Raw genomic sequence first — 18,689 nt, 5'->3', positions numbered from 1 at the left:
AAAAGACAGGGTGTCCTTGCATACTAATCCTTTTATGCCTAAGGTGGTGAATGAGTTGTCCCTTAATCAGTCTATTCATTTGTCCACTTTTTCCCCCTTCTCCGCAATCTGCCAGTGAGAAGGTGCTGCCACATTGTATATGCATAGACAACTCTGACTTTATTTGGATAAGGCTAAGACTGTTGGGAAATCTGATCAGCTCTGACTTCTTTCATCCTAGGTCCTTGGAATTAGCTGTATCCAAGCAAACTGTTTCTTCTTGGATCTTAAAAGCTATTCCTTTTTGCTCTTTCATGGCAAGAACCTTATTTATTCTGTTAAGGTTCATTCTACTAGGGCTGTGGCTTCTTCTGGTAATTTTTTTCAAGGGTTTGGATACTAACTCTATACTTGAGGCAGCTACCTGGACTTCTGTGCATACATTTGCCAAGTACTACTTCTGATGGTATCTCCAGAGCTAGAGCTGTTTTTTCTAGGACCATCCTTCATGGCTTCCTAGAAGGCTCTGCTGGTCCTTCCTCCTTCCAAGCGTCTTCCTGAGCTTTGGCACTCTCCCTAATGAATACTGCAATAGTAAGATGGAAGGACATCGTACAGTTGTGTAAAATCTTGCCATAACTAGATGTCCTTCTCTTCGATGTTGCAGTATTCACTCCCTCCACCCCTGGTCCATTTCTCTTCTGGACGTACTATTACACTTTCTTTTCCTTGGACTGGCATTCCTAGTGGAGCTCTGGGTGGGTGTGGGGTGGGGGGGTGGATGCTCTGAAGCCTGGTTTTAAAAGATGCACAGAGTGTGGCCATAAGCTTTCCCTGGCAGATGGCCACATTATGCGTGGTTTGTTGGGTGTGGCTCACTTCCAGTCCCCCTGTCCTGTTTGCACTGGGTTTAACCCCAGACACTTAAGCACAGGTGGGCCAAACTGATTGTCAAGGGCCTGTTGCCCTCCACTGCTGGGATGGACTTCCCAACTTCCCCCGCTAAGAAAGCAGTGGCTGCTGCTTTGTCTTCCCCTTCCTTGGCCTCTGGGACTCGCCCTCCCACCAAGAGGCACGGGAATGGGGATACATGGTCCAAAAGGACTGGCCTTGCAAGTGCTCCCCTGACTGCTCATTGGAGGCCGGTCCCCCGCTGAAGGCTAAGCCTGTTTCACCTCTGCTCAGGTCCCTGAGGTTCTAGTTAGCCAGTCGCCCCCTAGTTCTCCTCACCAGCTCTCCCAACCCACTTCGGCGGCGTCCTCCTGCTCTATCTGAAGTGGAGATGGACAAGATGATGCTGAGATTTATCCGCACTCCAATCCAGATGGGGGTCTTGCCAGGGCCTTCTCCCACCGGAGCAGGCATCTTCCAACCAGTATTTACACCTATCACTCCTTCTCTGTCCTGCGGTTTTGGAGATGTTGGATCAGAGGACAGTCTAAGTCAAGGGGTTGGTGCTGATGGTAGCTTGTAGCCAGATGCTGGCCAGTGCCCTGAGTGTCTGATAGACTAGATCAGATCTTAGCTCTTGGAGCCATAGCCTCGGGGTTGGATCTGAGGGAGTGCTCTCTACTCTGAACTTGTCAGAGAGAAGCACCCCCCTCGGCTTCTCTGTTCCTAGGGGCTCTGCTTTGACTCCCCAGTCGGATCAGGGGGAGCGATTTCCGCTAGTTCAGACCAGGAGGTCCGTTCCTCCTCTGCATTCGACGTGGTGGAGAGGGTTCTCGCAGGGTTACGGCCTCTTGACTGTTTTGTCTTTGGAGCAAGTCCAGACCCCCTGGCCTTGAGTGCCAAGTCCGACCATCTTGCCCTCTCAGGAACGACCTGTAGCTGTAATGCCCCAGGATGTTCCAGCCTTGGAACAACCTGCTTGCGAGACCTCCCCAGAGTCCCCTGGAGGACCCCCCCCACAAGCATACATGTAAAAGGAGACCCTTGACTCTCCTTCAGAGTCCCTCACAGAAGACACGGACCTGGATGAAGGGGAAGGTTCCCCAAGATCACCCCCCTCCCCCAATCTACCAAAGAGGGGGTGGTCCACCCCAAAACCAACCTCTGACGAGTTAGTGTTTCTGGAGGGATTTGGCTTTGGCCAGTCTACCTCTTGGGTGTCCCCTCCTGCCAGTCCACTTGTGAATTTGACAATATCTAGGTTATGGAAGGAGCCGGACACCATAGAGCCAATAACCAAGTGCCTGGACAAGGTCTTAAGCTCTCCCGCAGACAAATTACACTGGCACAAGGGGTCCCTTGTAGATGCTATGCTGGTGGCGGCCACCAAGAAGGAGCTCACCCAGGAGAGTTCCATGGTCCATCCGCCTGACCGAGAGTAGAGGACCCCGGATCATTTTGGACAGCAAGTCTGTGCTTCAGCAACCTTCTGCATGAGTGTGCTGAACTACATGGTGCACGTTATTTGATTCCAGAGAGATCTAGTCAAGGAAGCCACGGAGTCTACACCAGGGTCCATGTCTGCAGAGAACAGGAAGATGTTTGATGCACAAATGGTCACCCTAAAATCTGTAGCCAACACCTCCATGTGTTTGCTCTGCAATGCCACGGAGGGAGCCACACTGGTGGTGGGGTCAGGTGTTGCCATCTGACACCATGCCTGGCTCTGCTTAGGTCAGTTCTCGGAGCCCTTCATGGAATCTTTTACCAATGCCCCATATGATGTTTTTTCCTTTTTGGGAAGACAGTTGGGAGACTTTGGTCCAGAGTGAGAAGGACTCGAAGACACAGTCTGCCATCGGGGTCCACTTCTCACTGCCTCAAAGGTCCTTTTCCAGGACCCAGCGAGGCCCAAAGACGTGGTTCACAAGTCTCTGGCATTTTCCTGAGATGCTCAGAACTCTGCCTTCCCCCAGAGGCAGAAGGGGATGCAATAGATGCCACCTTATGGGCAAATGGGGTCCTAGGAATTTCGGGTCCTGTGAGCCTTTCTCTGATTAAACCTGGACAGCAACCCTGAGGGGTTTCCTGGCTGTCCATCTCTGGAGGCAGTCAGGGATTGTCTGTCACTTCACCACTAGCATGGGAGTTCATCACTATAGATCAGTGGGTGCTGCGAGTCCTATCCAGAGGATATTTTGTCCCCTTCAAGGATCTACCCCCTTCCAACAAAACCCTCCCGGCCATCCCACCCATGCAGCGGGAGGAAGCAGCAGTGCAGGTAGACTCGCTGCTGAGAAAATCCAACCAGTCCTTCCAGACCAGTCCAGATCCAGGCTTTATTCAGGTTCTTTTTAGTGCCAAAAAAGACTGGGAACCTCCTATGAATATTGGATCTGTCCCAATTGAACCTGTTAGTAACCAAGACAAAATTCTGGATGGTCACGATTCAATCTGCTCTGCCTTATCTGCAGGACAGAGACTGAGTGCTCGATAGACTTCCAGGATGCATACTATCACATGAAGATGCACAGTTGCTCCCGGAGGTTCCTTGGCTTCCGGCTGGTAGCCAATCATTACCAATTCCGAGCCTTCCCCTTCGGTCTTGCCACAGCCTCCTGGGTGTTTACTAAGGTAATGGCAGTAGTAGCGGCTCACCTGAGGCTTCATGGCATTCAGGTCTTTCCATACCTGGATGATTGGCTCTTTACCTCCCCCTTGGAGCATGTACTATGTCAGGCCAGGGACTCCTTCCTATAGTTAGCCAACAAATTGGGCATTACAGTCAATATGAATGTCTACTCTTCACCCAGTTCAGATTCTAGATTTCATTGGGGCACGGCTGGACACACTACAATCGAAGATATTCCTCACCTCAGACAGGATACCCAGCTTGAGGCTGCACTTTCTTCAGACCCATTTACCAACAGCCAAAGCAGTGTTGAGCTTTAGGTTCTATGGTGGCCACAATAAATCTTCTCCATGTGGCACACCTTCATATGAGGGTACTGCAGTTGACTCTAGCAGTTCAGTGGTCAATTATACCTCCCTTTGTCCTTTCCAGTGAATTTCAAAAGTGTGCAGGGACTCCTTTTGGTGGTGGATTCAGTCCCCGGATCTCCTCAAGAGACGTCCTTTTCAACCTCCTTTACCCCAAACCATGGATGCCTCCCTACTTGGGGCAGGGACATTGCTCAAGAAAGACAGTCCAAGGCACGTAAAGTGTGCAGGGACTCCTTTTGGTGGTGGATTCAGTCCCCGGATCTCCTCAAGAGACGTCCTTTTCAACCTCCTTTACCCCAAACCATGGATGCCTCCCTACTTGGGGCAGGGACATTGCTCAAGAAAGACAGTCCAAGGCACGTGGTCCCCTTCCGAGACCTATCTGCACATTGGTGTTGTAGACATGATAGCAGTTCTCCTTACATTGCAGGCCCTCCATGCTAATCTTCCTCTGGGAACAATTGCAATTCAGATGGACAACATGTCAGTGGTCCTGTATCTCAACAAATTGGGGGGGGGGGGCGATTAGATCTTATCCCTTATGGCGAGAGGCTATGAGTGTGAGAGTGGGCAATCTCCACTGGCCGTTTTCTAGTGGTAACTCACATCCCGAGACGGTCCAACATCTTAGTGGACAGGCTCAGCAGATCTATCCTGATGCCTTGAGAGTGGTCTCTGAAGTCTTCAGGAGTGGAATAGATCTTCCTAGAGTGGGATCATCCTTGTGGTGATCTCTTCACATATCTTTCCAATGTGAAATGCAGCAAGTTACCCCCCCCTTGCCGGGGGAAGCCCCCAGAGACAATGGGATTCATGCTTGGCCTCTCGGGAGTCTCTATGCATATTCTCCTCTTTCACTCATGTCAAAGTTTCTGCAGAAGGCCTGAAGGCTGGGGAGCACTGTGATCCTCATTACCCCATTCTGGCCTCAACAGGTTTGGTTTCCCTTGCTCAGGTCTCATCTAGTTGTTCCACCAGGAACCTTGGATCCGGTCCCGGATCCGCTTTCACATCCCTCTGGGATTCCTCATCCAGATCTGGGCAGTCTGAAGCTCGCTGCTTGGCTGCTCCAGTTCCCATGATTCTTAGGACTCCCAGTCTGTCATCTCCTGTTAATCCATTCTGGTAGTGGCTCATAAATCATCCACCAGAAAAGTTTATCACAGTAAATAGAAATGTTTTTCTATTTGAGCCATTCAGAGGTCTTTGGACCCTTCTACTGCACCGCTTTCAGCAGTTTTTTCAGATTTTCTAGCTAGCATTTTTCATCCAATGAGCTAGTTCCTCAACGGTGAAAGTCCAACTGGCCGTCATTTCTTATTTTCATGTTTGGGTGGACATGTCTTCGTTGGCTTCTTCTGAACTTATTTTCTCAAAGGTGCCTTTCTTCTCAGACCCCCCCGGTTAAGGGACCCATTCCTCTGTGGGATCTCACTTTGTTGCAGGCATTGAGTTCTCCTCCCTTTGAGCCTGCAGCATCTGTCGATCTACAATTTTTTACCTGGAAAACTGCCTTCTTGGTTGCCATTACATCCGCTAGAAAGGTGTCGGAGCTTCAAGCTCTTTCTATCAAAGTCGCTTACATGATCTTTCACAAGGATAGCGTGTTGCTATGCACAAACCCATCCTTCCTTCCCAAGGTAGCTTCGGAGGTCAGTATTAATCAGATTGGAAAAAATACTGGTAAATTAATAAACTACCAGAACAAGAGAGAACACAATTTACATTTACTGGACGTACACAGGCGGTTGAGGTTTTATCTGCACAGGACTAAACCTTTCCGCAAGTCTGTCAGCTTTGTGTCTTGTGCCAAGCCCTTCTTGGGTAAACCTGTCTCAAGTGACACTTGCTCGATGGATTTCACAGTACATTGGCCGAGCTTATTCAGATAGAGGCTTGTCTCTTCTAGGAATAGTGAAGGCTCATTCGACCCACTCTATGGCTTAAGTCAGCAGCTTTTTGGTCTAGGGTCTCTTTGGATGAGATCTGTTCAGCTGCTACTTGGACCTCATCTCACACCTTTATTTCTCATTATAAACTGGATTTGGTCTCTAGGAGTAGAGCATCCTTTGGCTCTGCAGTGCTCCGGTATATCCCTCCATGAGGGCCTCCCAAGAGTTGGGTAGCTTGGGGACTCTGTCCCACAGGTTGAAGAGCAAATGAAGTAAACTACTTCAGATAAAGAAGTTGTGTACTCACCATAACGTTCCATCTGAGTAGTTCTACTTGGTCTTCAACCGCCGCCGCCCCCCTCCCCTCCTTTCTCTTAAACCTTATTCCTTGAGATATGACACTTCGTTTTGTACCAGACAATTTATTACTGAGATCTTTCTTTCAGGGTTAAAGTTCATTTGTGGTGATTGTGTTTGAGGATAAGGTGTTTGGGCTGGTATCTGTTGCCTGTTAGGCAGCAAACTCTATCTGAAGGGAGAATGGCATTATGGGTAAGGGGAGGAGCATGGCACTCTGAGCCATAGCTGGAAAATGCAGCCGTGTCTGATCCGATATGGATCCAAGGACCCACAGGTTGAAGACAAATAAAGTAGAACTACTCTGATGGAATGTTATGGTGAGTACATAACTTTTTATCACCCAGTGCTTTCCATTTATTTAGCTAAGTTTCTCTGCCTAATCACCAATATGGTCATTATGATTTTTAAGTTGTTCCTAGAAGTAATTTGGGCTGGAACTGAACTTGCCATTGTCATACAAATAGATTCATGTATAATATATAGGAGTGTGTGTACATACACTCTCTTTTTTTTAAATTGGGGGGGCTAGCTCTGTCCTCCTAGCCTAGTAGTAACTGGAAGGGCAGTACAAGCGTATAAAAGCATACATGGAAAGCCTCATTTCTTGAGACTGATGGTTCAGTGTATTAGTTAAAAGGGGCAGTTTTATGACCACTGCAGTATGAAGGTGGTCAGGTTTCACCATTCCCAGCTGTTTTTTTATATGCATGGTTTGGGAAAAGTGGTAATGGTAACCTATGGTCTGTTGTAGCTGGAAGCAAAATGAGTGGTGATGGGAATCTTCATAAATTGTTCAAATGTTCCTTACCTGTGATGCATTTTACTTTGAGCCATAGTTCTCAAACATTGGTTTTGATTTTTGGCAGGTGTAGCCATCTTTTAAATTCTGAGGTTACCTGATTAATGGGGGTCTTGGGATGACCTGTAACCTGTTGTGGCAGTTTGTAGACAGGGTGCAGGCACAAAGTATGATTTTTTTTTTTTTTTTTAGTTCTATCCCAGTAAATCTTCCCTGACCATTTTAAGGTTTCACCCAGTTACAATAGCTCGTTCTTGATATTGCAGCAGGTTGGCTGTGTGTGAATGAGGATTGTCAGCCCACTACCGACATCTAAAAGTGAAAAGAGACTAGAGCATGTGGGAAAAACTTGGACACTGAGTACTAGCAAAATTTACCCAGAAGGCGTCACAGCTGGGAACAGATTATAAAAAACAAGAAAACCTGAACTCTCCCCAGCTGGGAGTCGAGCTAGAGAACCAGACACTGTGAGCCAGCACCCCTAATCGGTGTGCCACTGAACCATCATTCTAATTTTATAAATGCAGCTTTATAACTTCATAAGTACAATTGTGTACTTGCACAGTTGTACAAGTGCATACAGCAATACACAAGCCACAGAACAAAGCTAGTCAATCCAGTGATGTAAAAGTGATCCCATCTCTGCACTATATAGTGTGGATCAGCTTCCTGTATTGGGGCATTTTTTTCACACCTGTTTGCTTAAATATGATTTTTTGTTAATGTACACTCCTCTTTTAGAGCCCTAATTCAGCATCTCAGCTGTGTAAAGGTACCTAACTTGAAACAAGCATGAAGATTATACTAGTAGTTAGGAAATGCCTGTTTTTAATATTTTTGTTAAATTTGTAACCGAATAAGACCAAAGATGTAAATTGCACCTTCGGTATGTCTGGAATGATCCATAATCTATGGGTGGGTAACCAGCTTGGCTAAGGTCTCGTATGCTTATGAATGTTCTGGTTTATTATAGTTTTTCCCAGATTAATTTAGTTGAGCTAATTGCATTACATAAGGACACATTCTCTGCAGGCTTTAAATCAGTGTTGCAACATTTTCCTTATTAGTTTGAAAATTGGGTGTTTCAACACATCATACCTGTTAAGGTTTTGGAAACCTCTCCTACTGACTGAAGTCTGTTCAGCTGGATGATTGCCAGATGCAGATAGTATGGATGCTAGCATATTGATCACTGAGCATTGCAGATGTCAGTTGGATGTCAGGTGTGAGAAGTTCAGAGCTTATAAAATTAACTGTAGCATTAAAGTAAGACAGATGTTGCTTACCTCTTTCTGTTAACTAATTGACAGCAGTTTGCTGTAAACATTGCCCAGTAGACTTTTCTAATTTGTTCAGGGAATTGTTTAGGGAATTGCCAGAATTATTTTCTCACAAACCTCAGGACTATTGACTTAATTTAATGCCTTCTTCCAACTTCTTTCAAAATAGATTTCTGATATGTAGCTTGCTTTCTGTTTATGCTGATTTTTTTTTCTGTACCACCCACTGTCATTTTCCAGATTTGCTTTTGTTATGGTGACACAGTAACATAGGTTTCTTTGGAGTCAGCAGAACACAGTGAAACGTCAGATTTGACTAGGAAGTTTAGAACACCATGATTTACTACACCATAATGATTTTTCAAGTTGTAAGGGTGCAGGATGGTACAGTGTAGGCCTGGTGGCTTTTCTGTGGAGAACTGACAAAGCAAAGGTTGTGTGCAAAGAATGTTCACAAGGCAACTTTGCAGTGCAATGCTTGTTATGTTGTGGTGCTGGAGAGGGCTGTGAGATGACCTTCCTTTATGAAGTAGGTTTACATCATAGCAATCGGTCTTTATCGGAATGTGATGCAACTTTGATTTCATTGCTCATTGGAGATTGAGAATTCATGTACTAGTCTTCAAGGATGGAATTAATTTGGGATGCAAATAAATTTGAAGGAAAGTGCAGACTGCTTAGCAGATGTATAGTTTCCTGTGGCGGCTTTTTGTTTCCAGTTTTGGGTACCTGACTCTTTTTTTTTTGTCCCAACTGTAGCAACAGATCGAGATAAGCTGCTATAATTTTAGTGTACGTTTTGTGTCGAGTAATGGCCAAGCTGGAGGATAATGCATCAGCCTGCAGTAAATTACTGAACTGTGCGTACTGATCTGCCCACTACTGTACTGTGGTAGCCTGTCTTGATGACCACCATGGACCATGTAGAATAAAATAGTAAGAAGCTAGCGTATTTCTACTTGCCCTGTGAAGAAGGGGATCTTTTCCCTAATGCGGGAATAAGAGTTGTGCTTTTTATTGCCTTGTAAAGATAGTCAGGTGTAATCAGGCAAGCAACACTCCCAAAGCCGGGGCACATGCATGCTTCTGTGTTTGTAGCATGTTGGTACACTATCTGGCTGACAACTCAACCTCTCCTCTCAGTTGCCCTGTAAGGGAGACCAGATTGGTATAAACATTGTAGGGGATCTTTGCAGCTATGTTTGAAGGGGAATAAGCAGAAAATGTATTCCTTTTTATGGAATAAGGTCTAATTCTCCATTACTAGTACAGTGATGGGGACTAGATTAAAACCTTTTGAGTTGTTTTCTATGAATCTACTGTCTTGAAGGTTGAGTACTGATGTCTTGTAATACATATTTACGTATTTATTTATGGGCTTAGATATGTTTAACTAGTGCAGAACATGGTCAACAAATGCTTAGCTTCAAGAATCTTTATCAAAAGTCGCTGAATGCACAACTGTCAGGCAAAGGTGTAGATCCGAAGTATACACAGAGGGGAGGAGTGCACCCTCCACACCTCTGGCTCATTCTAGTACCCCCTTAACTTTGCATTTGATATAAGAATATGCTCAAGCTGTAATGTGAACTAACAAGCATAGGGAAAACGAGATCCAAGCATATACCTTCATTTGGCACTCAAAATTTTGTATTGAGTCATTGGCTAAGGACAGCTGCAATAGACAACGGGATATTGTGCATGCCCAACAGGAATGGGATTGTGAACCCATTGGGGTTCACCTGCCTACTAGATGAGGGATGTTCACCCATTGGGGTTCACCTGCCTACTAGATGAGGGATGAAAGTGCCAATGGAACATTCCATTCCTGTAGTGTTAAGACCTTTTCAAATTTCAGAAAAAAAAAATAAGATTAGGAAAAAAAATCAGAAGTTTGTTAATCTCTGGAGTCTCAACAGAACTTGCTGATCTTGTAAATTGCTTTGTGGCTAATCTGGACCACCACTGAAAACTGGTTTAGAGTTCTGAAAATGCACATCACAAATTCCAGGGTTTATCCTTTGCAGATCTGCTGGGATAGGTGGTGGCAACTGTTTTTTGAAAAAAAGACCCCCCCCCCTTAAAGCAAGAAACTAGGAAGGTGGTTCAAGACTTGAAGGTGTTTATGAAGTCCATGATCTTACAGACCAACTGTGGTCTCTACAGAGCTCGAAAGTGTTCCTGCGAAGATCAATGAACAAAATAGCTTTATTGAAAGGCTCAACTACACAGATGACTGGGGAAACTACTGTGGCAAATAAAAATGCCCAAATATTAACTGATGTTGGCCAAAATAGTTTGGAACAATAGTACAAGCCCCAGTGGGAAATGCAATATTATTATTGTGCTGACAAACCTAGGTCGTTTCTCTGAAGCATCTATGGTTTGTCTTTTTTATAATTAACATCTATATTTAATCTTTTACAACAGTCTGATTCAACTCTTGTCATTTTTCCTTGGAATTTCACCAGTGGAAGCTTTATATAAATAGGCTAATATCCTTAGTGCCCCAAATAAATCTGAGGAGTTATGTGATGCTGTATGTGTCTTAGGTGTAAGTAAATTCAAGGTGGATTTAAAAAAAAAAAATCTAACAATAAGGTACACAGAAAAAAGGCACCGTATAGTGGTACTCAAAATTAACCTTACCAGCACTGTGGTGTATTTTTTAAAGCTTAGGGAATGTGCCTGTTTGAGGGGTAGGATCAGTCTGCCACCTGTTGCATATCCATCCCACTCTCCCAAAAAAAAAAAAAAAAAAAAATTGGGACTGAGATGCAGGTGGATGGTGCTGAGGATCAGCAAGCTGCTGATGGGTGGTAACACTTCTGATGGATTTCTTGGAGCATACCTTATAGCTCGGATAAGATACTGCCTTCCAAGAGGAGATTCGGATATGGAGTGATGAAGGCTGCTAGTTCCATGCAGGTATGGCGGAACTGAATGGTCAGTAGTGTGAATTTGGAAGATTGCTTTGGATAAGGATGTCAAGGGGAAAGACTTGTCCAAGACTTACATAAATAAAATTAAACTACCTGTTGTAACGTCTTGCCTCTTAATTTTTTATCTAACATTGAAATCGGGCATATGTAATCTCTCTAGAGAGATCACTGTGCTAGTTTATTCCTCACTGATCTGAATTTGTATTGAATGCAGTACACCTAGCTTTCAAACAAGCCACATGAAAACTTGAATCAGTGTAGAAAAATCCCAGTATTGAAAGACGTTGAAATGTTTGCAAGCATTACAGGAGTGGTCCTGTTTTGTTTATAAGGTACGTACAGTAGACTTGCGTCTGGCCTGTAAAGGCATTTTATGATCAGTTCCTTTTGAAAACGTAATAAGTACAGTGCTAGGGGAGTGAAGTAAATGTCCGTAAGAGAAAGGGACAAACTGCATAATTTTTTCCTGGATTTTGGCATTACCTTCTGGTCAGGTCAGTCCTAATTTTCTTAACCAAATAGAAAATGTCAGCAAGACATGAGCTTGACAACTGAACCTATAATAGTCTTGTGTCAAGTGCAACAAGCAAATCTGCATGTTACCTATTCACGTTGTGGAAAGTAGCCGTATGACTAGCAGTCCAACTCTAGTGCCAGCTGGTAACAAAATTTGTGTCCTGAACCACATTCTAACTTCCACCACATAGCCATGGAACAGAAGTCCACAGACTGCTTGTGAAAGCTTCTAGTATTTGAATTCAGTTGACTAAAACTTTGAGCTGTGATTACTTGCCTCACTTGTATATTGGGTGGTGGAGCATGCCTCTCAACTGCCCAGATTTTTGCCTCCTATTTTTGGTCTGTTCCTCAAAATTTGTGGTTTTCTGGTAAATCACTGGGAAGATTTCAGGATTGAAGTCACTAACATACATTACGTTTCGGACATCAAATCCTTCAGAAGAATGCATGTTAACAGAGAACCCCTGTTGCTCTATCAACTTTCTAAGTTTAGAAGAGCAATATTTAAAATAGGTCTGTATTTTTGAGCCTTTGTTCTCCCATTTTGTCAAGCTTTGTCCAGATTTCTTCCACTCTGGTTGAGAGCTATGGTGGGGAGTTGTACATTATTTGCTACTTTTAAGTCTTTTTTGCCAGAGCCACTTTAATGAAATCTCATTTGTTTTGGAAGAGGTTTCCCACCACCAAAATGTACATATTCTACTATTGCAATAAGTCTCTGACTAAAATGCATTTCAGACCTGGTTTTGTCACCTTATGCAGCATTTTCTGCAATGAAGAAATTAGACTAAATAAAAGGGGCAGGGGTGTCCTGTCTCCTGTTTAGAGTTAGTCACCTTTAAAGCTATGTAGTGCCTACAGCCTGTGTGGATTCATGTGTTACCACCATAACTCAAGTTGGCTGTTATGACTACTTGTGAATGATACGGTTTTGGAGCAAAGGCAGTTGAAGATGGAACAGCACATTAAAAACACGTTTTTATTTATTTCATGGTACTGCATTGTACCAGAGCATGACGCACTTCTGGTAAGTTCTCTGCACTGTGGGCAGTTAATTTGGATGGTTGACCTCATGTCTGATCAGTTGCAGGCAGACATGCTGAAGCCTGGTCATTTGTGACCGGTCAACTGATAGTGATGCATCTTACCTTAGAAAGTGGAGGGGACTGACCCATCCCATGAAAAATATGCCTGTTCAGTCATCAGCTGCAGCCCAGTGGTCTTGGGTGTAGTTGGCCACAAAGTCTGCTATATCTAGTGGACCCTCTAACCCCATTTCCAGATGCTAGATTTTTTTTTTCCTTTGGTCATTGCTCACAGGAGAACTTTTAATTCCTGTGCCCAAGTGGTTCACATCTGTGAAACAACTTTGTAAGAGAGGGTATGCAGTGTTAAAACTGCTGTAGCTTGGACTTTGTATCAAAGGGAATAAGCAATTGTAGCAATTTTAGATGCATTTAAGAGTGTCTAGACAATTAAAAAGTCACCTGGTAGTCTATTAATGTCAAACCAGAATGTCCTAAGAGCAGTATCACTGGAATTGCATACTTTGCGTACTTAACTCTTGCTGTTTCGTATACTTTGCTAGCTCCAGCTGTCCCAAGGTTGTGTGTGTGCGTTAGCTCCAGCTGTCCCAAGGTTCTGTGCGTGTGTTGGCTCCAGCTGTCCCAAGGTTGTGTGCGTGTGTTGGCTCCAGCTGTCCCAAGGTTGTGTGTGTGTGTGTGTTAGCTCCAGCTGTCCCAAGGTTGTGTGCGTGTGTTGGCTCCAGCTGTCCCAAGGTTGTGTGTGTTAGCTCCAGCTGTCCCAAGGTTGCGTGTGTGTGTGTGTGTTAGCTCCAGCTGTCCCAAGGTTGTGTGCGTGTGTGTTAGCTCCAGCTGTCCCAAGGTTGTGTGTGTGTGTTGGCTCCAGCTGTCCCAAGGTTGTGTGTGTGTTGGCTCCAGCTGTCCCAAGGTTGTGTGTGTGTTGGCTCCAGCTGTCCCAAGGTTGTGTGTGTGTGTGTTGGCTCCAGCTGTCCCAAGGTTGTGTGTGTGTGTGTGGCTCCAGCTGTGTGTGTGTGTGTGTGTGTGTGTGTGTGTGTTGGCTCCAGCTGTCCCAAGGTTGTGTGTGTGTGTGTGTGTGTGTGTGTGTGTGTGTGTGTGTGTGTGTGTGTGTTGGCTCCAGCTGTCCCAAGGTTGTGTGTGTGTATGTGTGTGTGTGTGTGTGTTGGCTCCAGCTGTCCCAAGGTTGTGTGTGTGTGTGTGTGTGTTGGCTCCAGCTGTCCCAAGGTTGTGTGTGTGTTGGCTCCAGCTGTCCCAAGGTTGTGTGTGTGTGTGTTGGCTCCAGCTGTCCCAAGGTTGTGTGTGTGTGTGTTGGCTCCAGCTGTCCCAAGGTTGTGTGTGTGTGTGTTGGCTCCAGCTGTCCCAAGGTTGTGTGTGTGTGTGTTGGCTCCAGCTGTCCCAAGGTTGTGTGTGTGTGTGTGTGTGTTGGCTCCAGCTGTCCCAAGGTTGTGTGTGTGTGTTGGCTCCAGCTGTCCCAAGGTTGTGTGTGTGTGTGTGTTGGCTCCAGCTGTCCCAAGGTTGTGTGTGTGTGTGTGTGTGTTGGCTCCAGCTGTCCCAAGGTTGTGTGTGTGTGTTGGCTCCAGCTGTCCCAAGGTTGTGTGTGTGTGTTGCCTCCAGCTGTCCCAAGGTTGTGTGTGTGTGTTGCCTCCAGCTGTCCCAAGGTTGTGTGTGTGTGTGTGTGTGTGTGTGTGTGTGTGTGTGTGTGTGTGTGTGTGTGTGTGTTGGCTCCAGCTGTCCCAAGGTTGTGTGTGTGTGTTGGCTCCAGCTGTCCCAAGGTTGTGTGTGTGTGTGTGTGTGTGTGTGTGTGTGTGTGTGTGTGTGTGTTGGCTCCAGCTGTCCCAAGGTTGTGTGTGTGTGTTGCCTCCAGCTGTCCCAAGGTTGTGTGTGTGTGTGTTGCCTCCAGCTGTCCCAAGGTTGTGTGTGTGTGTGTTGCCTCCAGCTGTCCCAAGGTTGTGTGTGTGTGTTGCCTCCAGCTGTCCCAAGGTTGTGTGTGTGTGTTGCCTCCAGCTGTCCCAAGGTTGTGTGTGTGTGTTGCCTCCAGCTGTCCCAAGGTTGTGTGTGTGTGTGTTGGCTCCAGCTGTCCCAAGGTTGTGTGTGTGTGCGCTGGCTCCAGCTGTCCCAAGGTTGTGTGTGTGCGCGCGCTGGCTCCAGCTGTCCCAAGGTTGTGTGTGTGCGCGCGCTGGCTCCAGCTGTCCCAAGGTTGTGTGTGTGTGCGCTGGCTCCAGCTGTCCCAAGGTTGTGTGTGTGCGCGCGCTGGCTCCAGCTGTCCCAAGGTTGTGTGTGTGTGCGCTGGCTCCAGCTGTCCCAAGGGTGGGTGTGTGTGTGTGTGTGTGTGTGTGTGTGTGTGTATGTGTGTGGCGCCAGCTGTCCCAAGGCTGTGTTGGCGCCAGCTGTCCCAAGGCTGTGTTGGCGCCAGCTGTCCCAAGGCTGTGTTGGCGCCAGCTGTCCCAAGGCTGTGTTGGCGCCAGCTGTCCCAAGGCTGTGTTGGCGCCAGCTGTCCCAAGGCTGTGTTGGCGCCAGCTGTCCCAAGGCTGTGTGTGTGTTGGCTCCGGCTATCCCAAGGTCGTGTGTGAAGTTTTTTTGTTTAGTTATGGCAGGCTCGTACATTACCTAGCAGTTAAGTGACCCTCTGAGATGAAGTAACTTGCTGCTTTTTTTCTTCCCTCAGATTCCACAGGCAAGTACTGGATGGTAGGGAATGACTCCTCTGTGACGAGCAGCAGCTCCACACCAGTCGATTTCTTCTTGGAATTCTGTGATTACAATAAAGTAGCAATTAAAGTCAATGGAAAATACCTGAAGGGTGACCACGCTGGCGTGCTGAAAGCCTCTGCTGATGACATGGATAGCTCCACACTCTGGGAATATTAATGCACTTTTTGTCTTTTCCAGCTGTTAATTTCTTTAGGCATAAGAAAGAAAATAATCTGCCATTGGGTACATGCCTGCCATGGACAGTAGGACTTCTGGCCTGTGAATGTCTATACCTCTTAAAGTAAATAACAAAGCTCAAAGTGTGCCACTGTCATCTAAAAAGTCAAATGTTTTTTGTTTGTGGAGTTGAGGACCATTTTGGGGTCACCTTTGCACAGCTGCCAGTTAAGCCCTGGAATTTTGTGAAACAAAATCTGGTTAGACTTTCTGTTTTAAATTGAGCGCAGATTCATCTTGGAGGATGTAATTGTTTTTTGAAGTTTTGCCTTGTTGAAAAAATAGACTGTTACAAAAGTTGTTGTCAGATGTCAGCAATGTTTGTCTTTATGGCTCTAGTCTTCTGACCAGTGCTCACAATTTTAAAACAAGTTAACCAGAAATATATGAATGTTCATACCCAGTCTGTTTCCTTTTAGTGGAGAGTTAGACTGGTGCCAAATTCTAGCTGTAGTAGTTCCTGCAAATTAACAGAACATTATGCTGGCCTGTTTTAATGGCACATATATATTCCCTTAAAATGTGTAGTAGTGTTAACATCCTCTATAAAGGAGCAGTACCTCTTTAGGTTGTACCTAAATTCCTTTTTGACCAAGAGTCTGTAGCGTCAGAAATGCTAGTTTGATTGGTTTCTTAATGTCTCCAGGTTTGTGTTAAGTGTTAACACTGCAGCTTGTACTGAATGCATAGAGGAAATACCCCACAATGGTGGAAATGGTTGGGGGGGTAATATATGTTGCACTTCATAGTCTAAATTTTATTTGATCATATCTGCAATGTTCTTTTAAGAAGCAGTATTAAGAACTCGTGTGTTGGAAGCAACTGTATTGTCAAAAGGCTTATCTGGCCCATGTTGCAAAGTCTACACAAAAATAAGAGGGGGGGGGGGCATAAATGCAGTGTTAAGTTGCCTAACTTCAGGGTGCTTTCATAAAGTCGCCAAAGACAATACTTGCCAAATCATAGTTAACGTAGTAGGCACTGCATTTCTTGTGCTGTGCCTTTACTTCTGTAGAAGCAGTTAATAGTTTTTATTGCTCGACTGTTTGCTCTCTTGTATTGAACACATTCATACAGTAACTCTGTGTAGTTTATTGCTGCTTCATGTCAATGCTGCACATCTTTTCCTCTTGTTTTGTGATAACATTGCAGGGTTAGAAAAGGGTTGTGGTTGACGATTTGCTCATCAGATGGGTGTATATTGGTTTTGTTTACTGTATCTCATTTCTGTCTGAAGGTAAACTTCTACATGTAGAAATTTGGGACCATAATGTCATAAAGACATGGTTGTAAAGGGTGTTTGGTGTAAAGATTAATAATATAGACATCGGGACCAAATGAAAAATGTTTTTTCATGGCAGGGGTGTTTGCATACAAATATGCTGTAATGGAATTTTCTAGGCAGTGTATTGGCAAAGACTGGGTAATGTGCATTTATTAGGGGAACATGGCCAAAAAATGACCCCTGTGAGGGTAACCATTGCATTGAGCTTGTCTGTTTTAAAAGTACTTAATGTGAACAAAAGTGTTGGTTCAGACTTGAGTTCATTCATTGTGTTTGACAGTTTTTTTTCCTTTTCTGCAAGAAAACTGGTGCAGCAAATAACCACACTTTAACTGCAGGCTTGTATACCAGTGTAGTATGTACATATGCAAATGTGCGTTTGTATAGTGCTGAGTCGGCAGTTCTGTTACAGAAGTGACCCGTGGAAGAAAATGAACTGGGAAATGGGAGTATTTAACAACCTAGATGCAATATTATCAGAGACCCTATACTTTCTGAATGTTGGGGGACACAGTGAGCCTGTGCGACTCCTCTGTGTTTGCAGTTTGGGATGTTAACCATATTTTGTTGAGATGTTACCATTTTTTGAATTTTTATACTAGCTGGGCTAGTGGATATCCTTATCCTGTCCTCTTCTGGAGGATTTGCACAGATTTTAGATATTTCTCGTGGTGGGATGTGCCTACGTAAGGCAGGCCGTACCCTTTGTGATTTAAAGGCTCCATGGCTTGCTAATTTGGTTCTACTTCACAGAAGTTCTTGGGAGTAAACCTTTCTCTGTATTCACTTTTTAATTTTATTTTTTGAGGGGGGAATCAGAACAGCCAGTATTATGCTCTGGTTGTTGCTCCTGAACTTTTGGCATGTATGCAGTGGCTTTGTGTAAATTGGTACCTGCTAATTGGTAAAACTGTAGCCATGAGATTTTTTGGGGGGTTATTGACCCTCAGGGTACATGGCAGCAATGGCCATTGTTAAGCTCTGTCCAGGGTCACAGTAGCACACTTGTGGAAGTCTCATGGGTGGGATTAGTTGGACTGTAGACATTGTGAAATTCTTTCTGTAGAATTTAAGTGGAGTAACCTCAAAGGGGTACTGTGCCAACCACTTTGTTAGGAACCTGTTAGAAAACTGGAATCCCTGACTTTTGTGTTCTGCTCCCCCTTTTCCCCACCCCCAAATATGTTGCAGGTTCTAGTATAATCCTCATCTGTAATGCAGGCCATGATTAAGTGCGACAGTGAAGCAAACTGGATTTTTGAGACTCTTCATACCCTATGTACTCTGTCCCCCAACCCAGATACTGTTGTCTTGGTAGTATGTGGGTTTATTTTTGGCGTATGAGAACTGTAAGCCCCAAATGTCTGCTGTTGCACTGTTAGCGAAGCTTCTGCCCCCTGTTTGGCATTAATGATCAGACTGTTGCTTTTTTCTTCATTTTTTGAGCAAAACTTTTTTTTGTATGTGCCATTTGTATAACTTAAAACTTGTCAGAGAAAAAAAAAATAAACAGATGTTTGCATATGAAAACAGATTGTGTTTGACTTTCTCTGCTGTCGGTGCTAGTCAGTAACCATGACTTCCCCCCAAGAATAAGCAGTGTGAGACAGTTTAACCACTGACAGAGCTTCAGTTTTGCATCAGGCAGCACAAAAACATGCTCAGGATGAAACCAACTGTGCGGAGCTAAATTAAAAAAAATCCTACATTTGTTCTAACTTTATAGCAGTACAATACTGTCCAGTGAACAACTGTTGGCACAAGTGTGTGT

At 44.9% G+C, this 18,689-nt stretch overlaps 1 protein-coding gene across 1 annotated transcript in view; it reads left to right on the top strand.

Moving 5' to 3' along the window:
- Positions 1-18,448, top strand: part of FSCN1 (fascin actin-bundling protein 1) — a 102,251-nt gene extending 83,803 nt beyond the window's left edge. Inside the window, exon 5 of the mRNA XM_044089427.1 lies at positions 15,371-18,448. Coding sequence (XP_043945362.1) covers positions 15,371-15,573 — 203 coding nt within the window. The 3' untranslated portion in view covers positions 15,574-18,448. The remainder of the gene's footprint in view (positions 1-15,370) is intronic.
- Positions 18,449-18,689: the final 241 nt, after the last annotated feature.

This window comes from Protopterus annectens, chromosome 12.part0, assembly GCF_019279795.1.
Source record: "Protopterus annectens isolate FY-2018-M chromosome 12.part0, PAN1.0, whole genome shotgun sequence".
Classification (NCBI taxonomy): domain Eukaryota; kingdom Metazoa; phylum Chordata; order Ceratodontiformes; family Protopteridae; genus Protopterus; species Protopterus annectens.
Note: the sequence above shows the minus strand (reverse complement) of the source record. Positions and strands in the feature narration are given on the sequence as shown.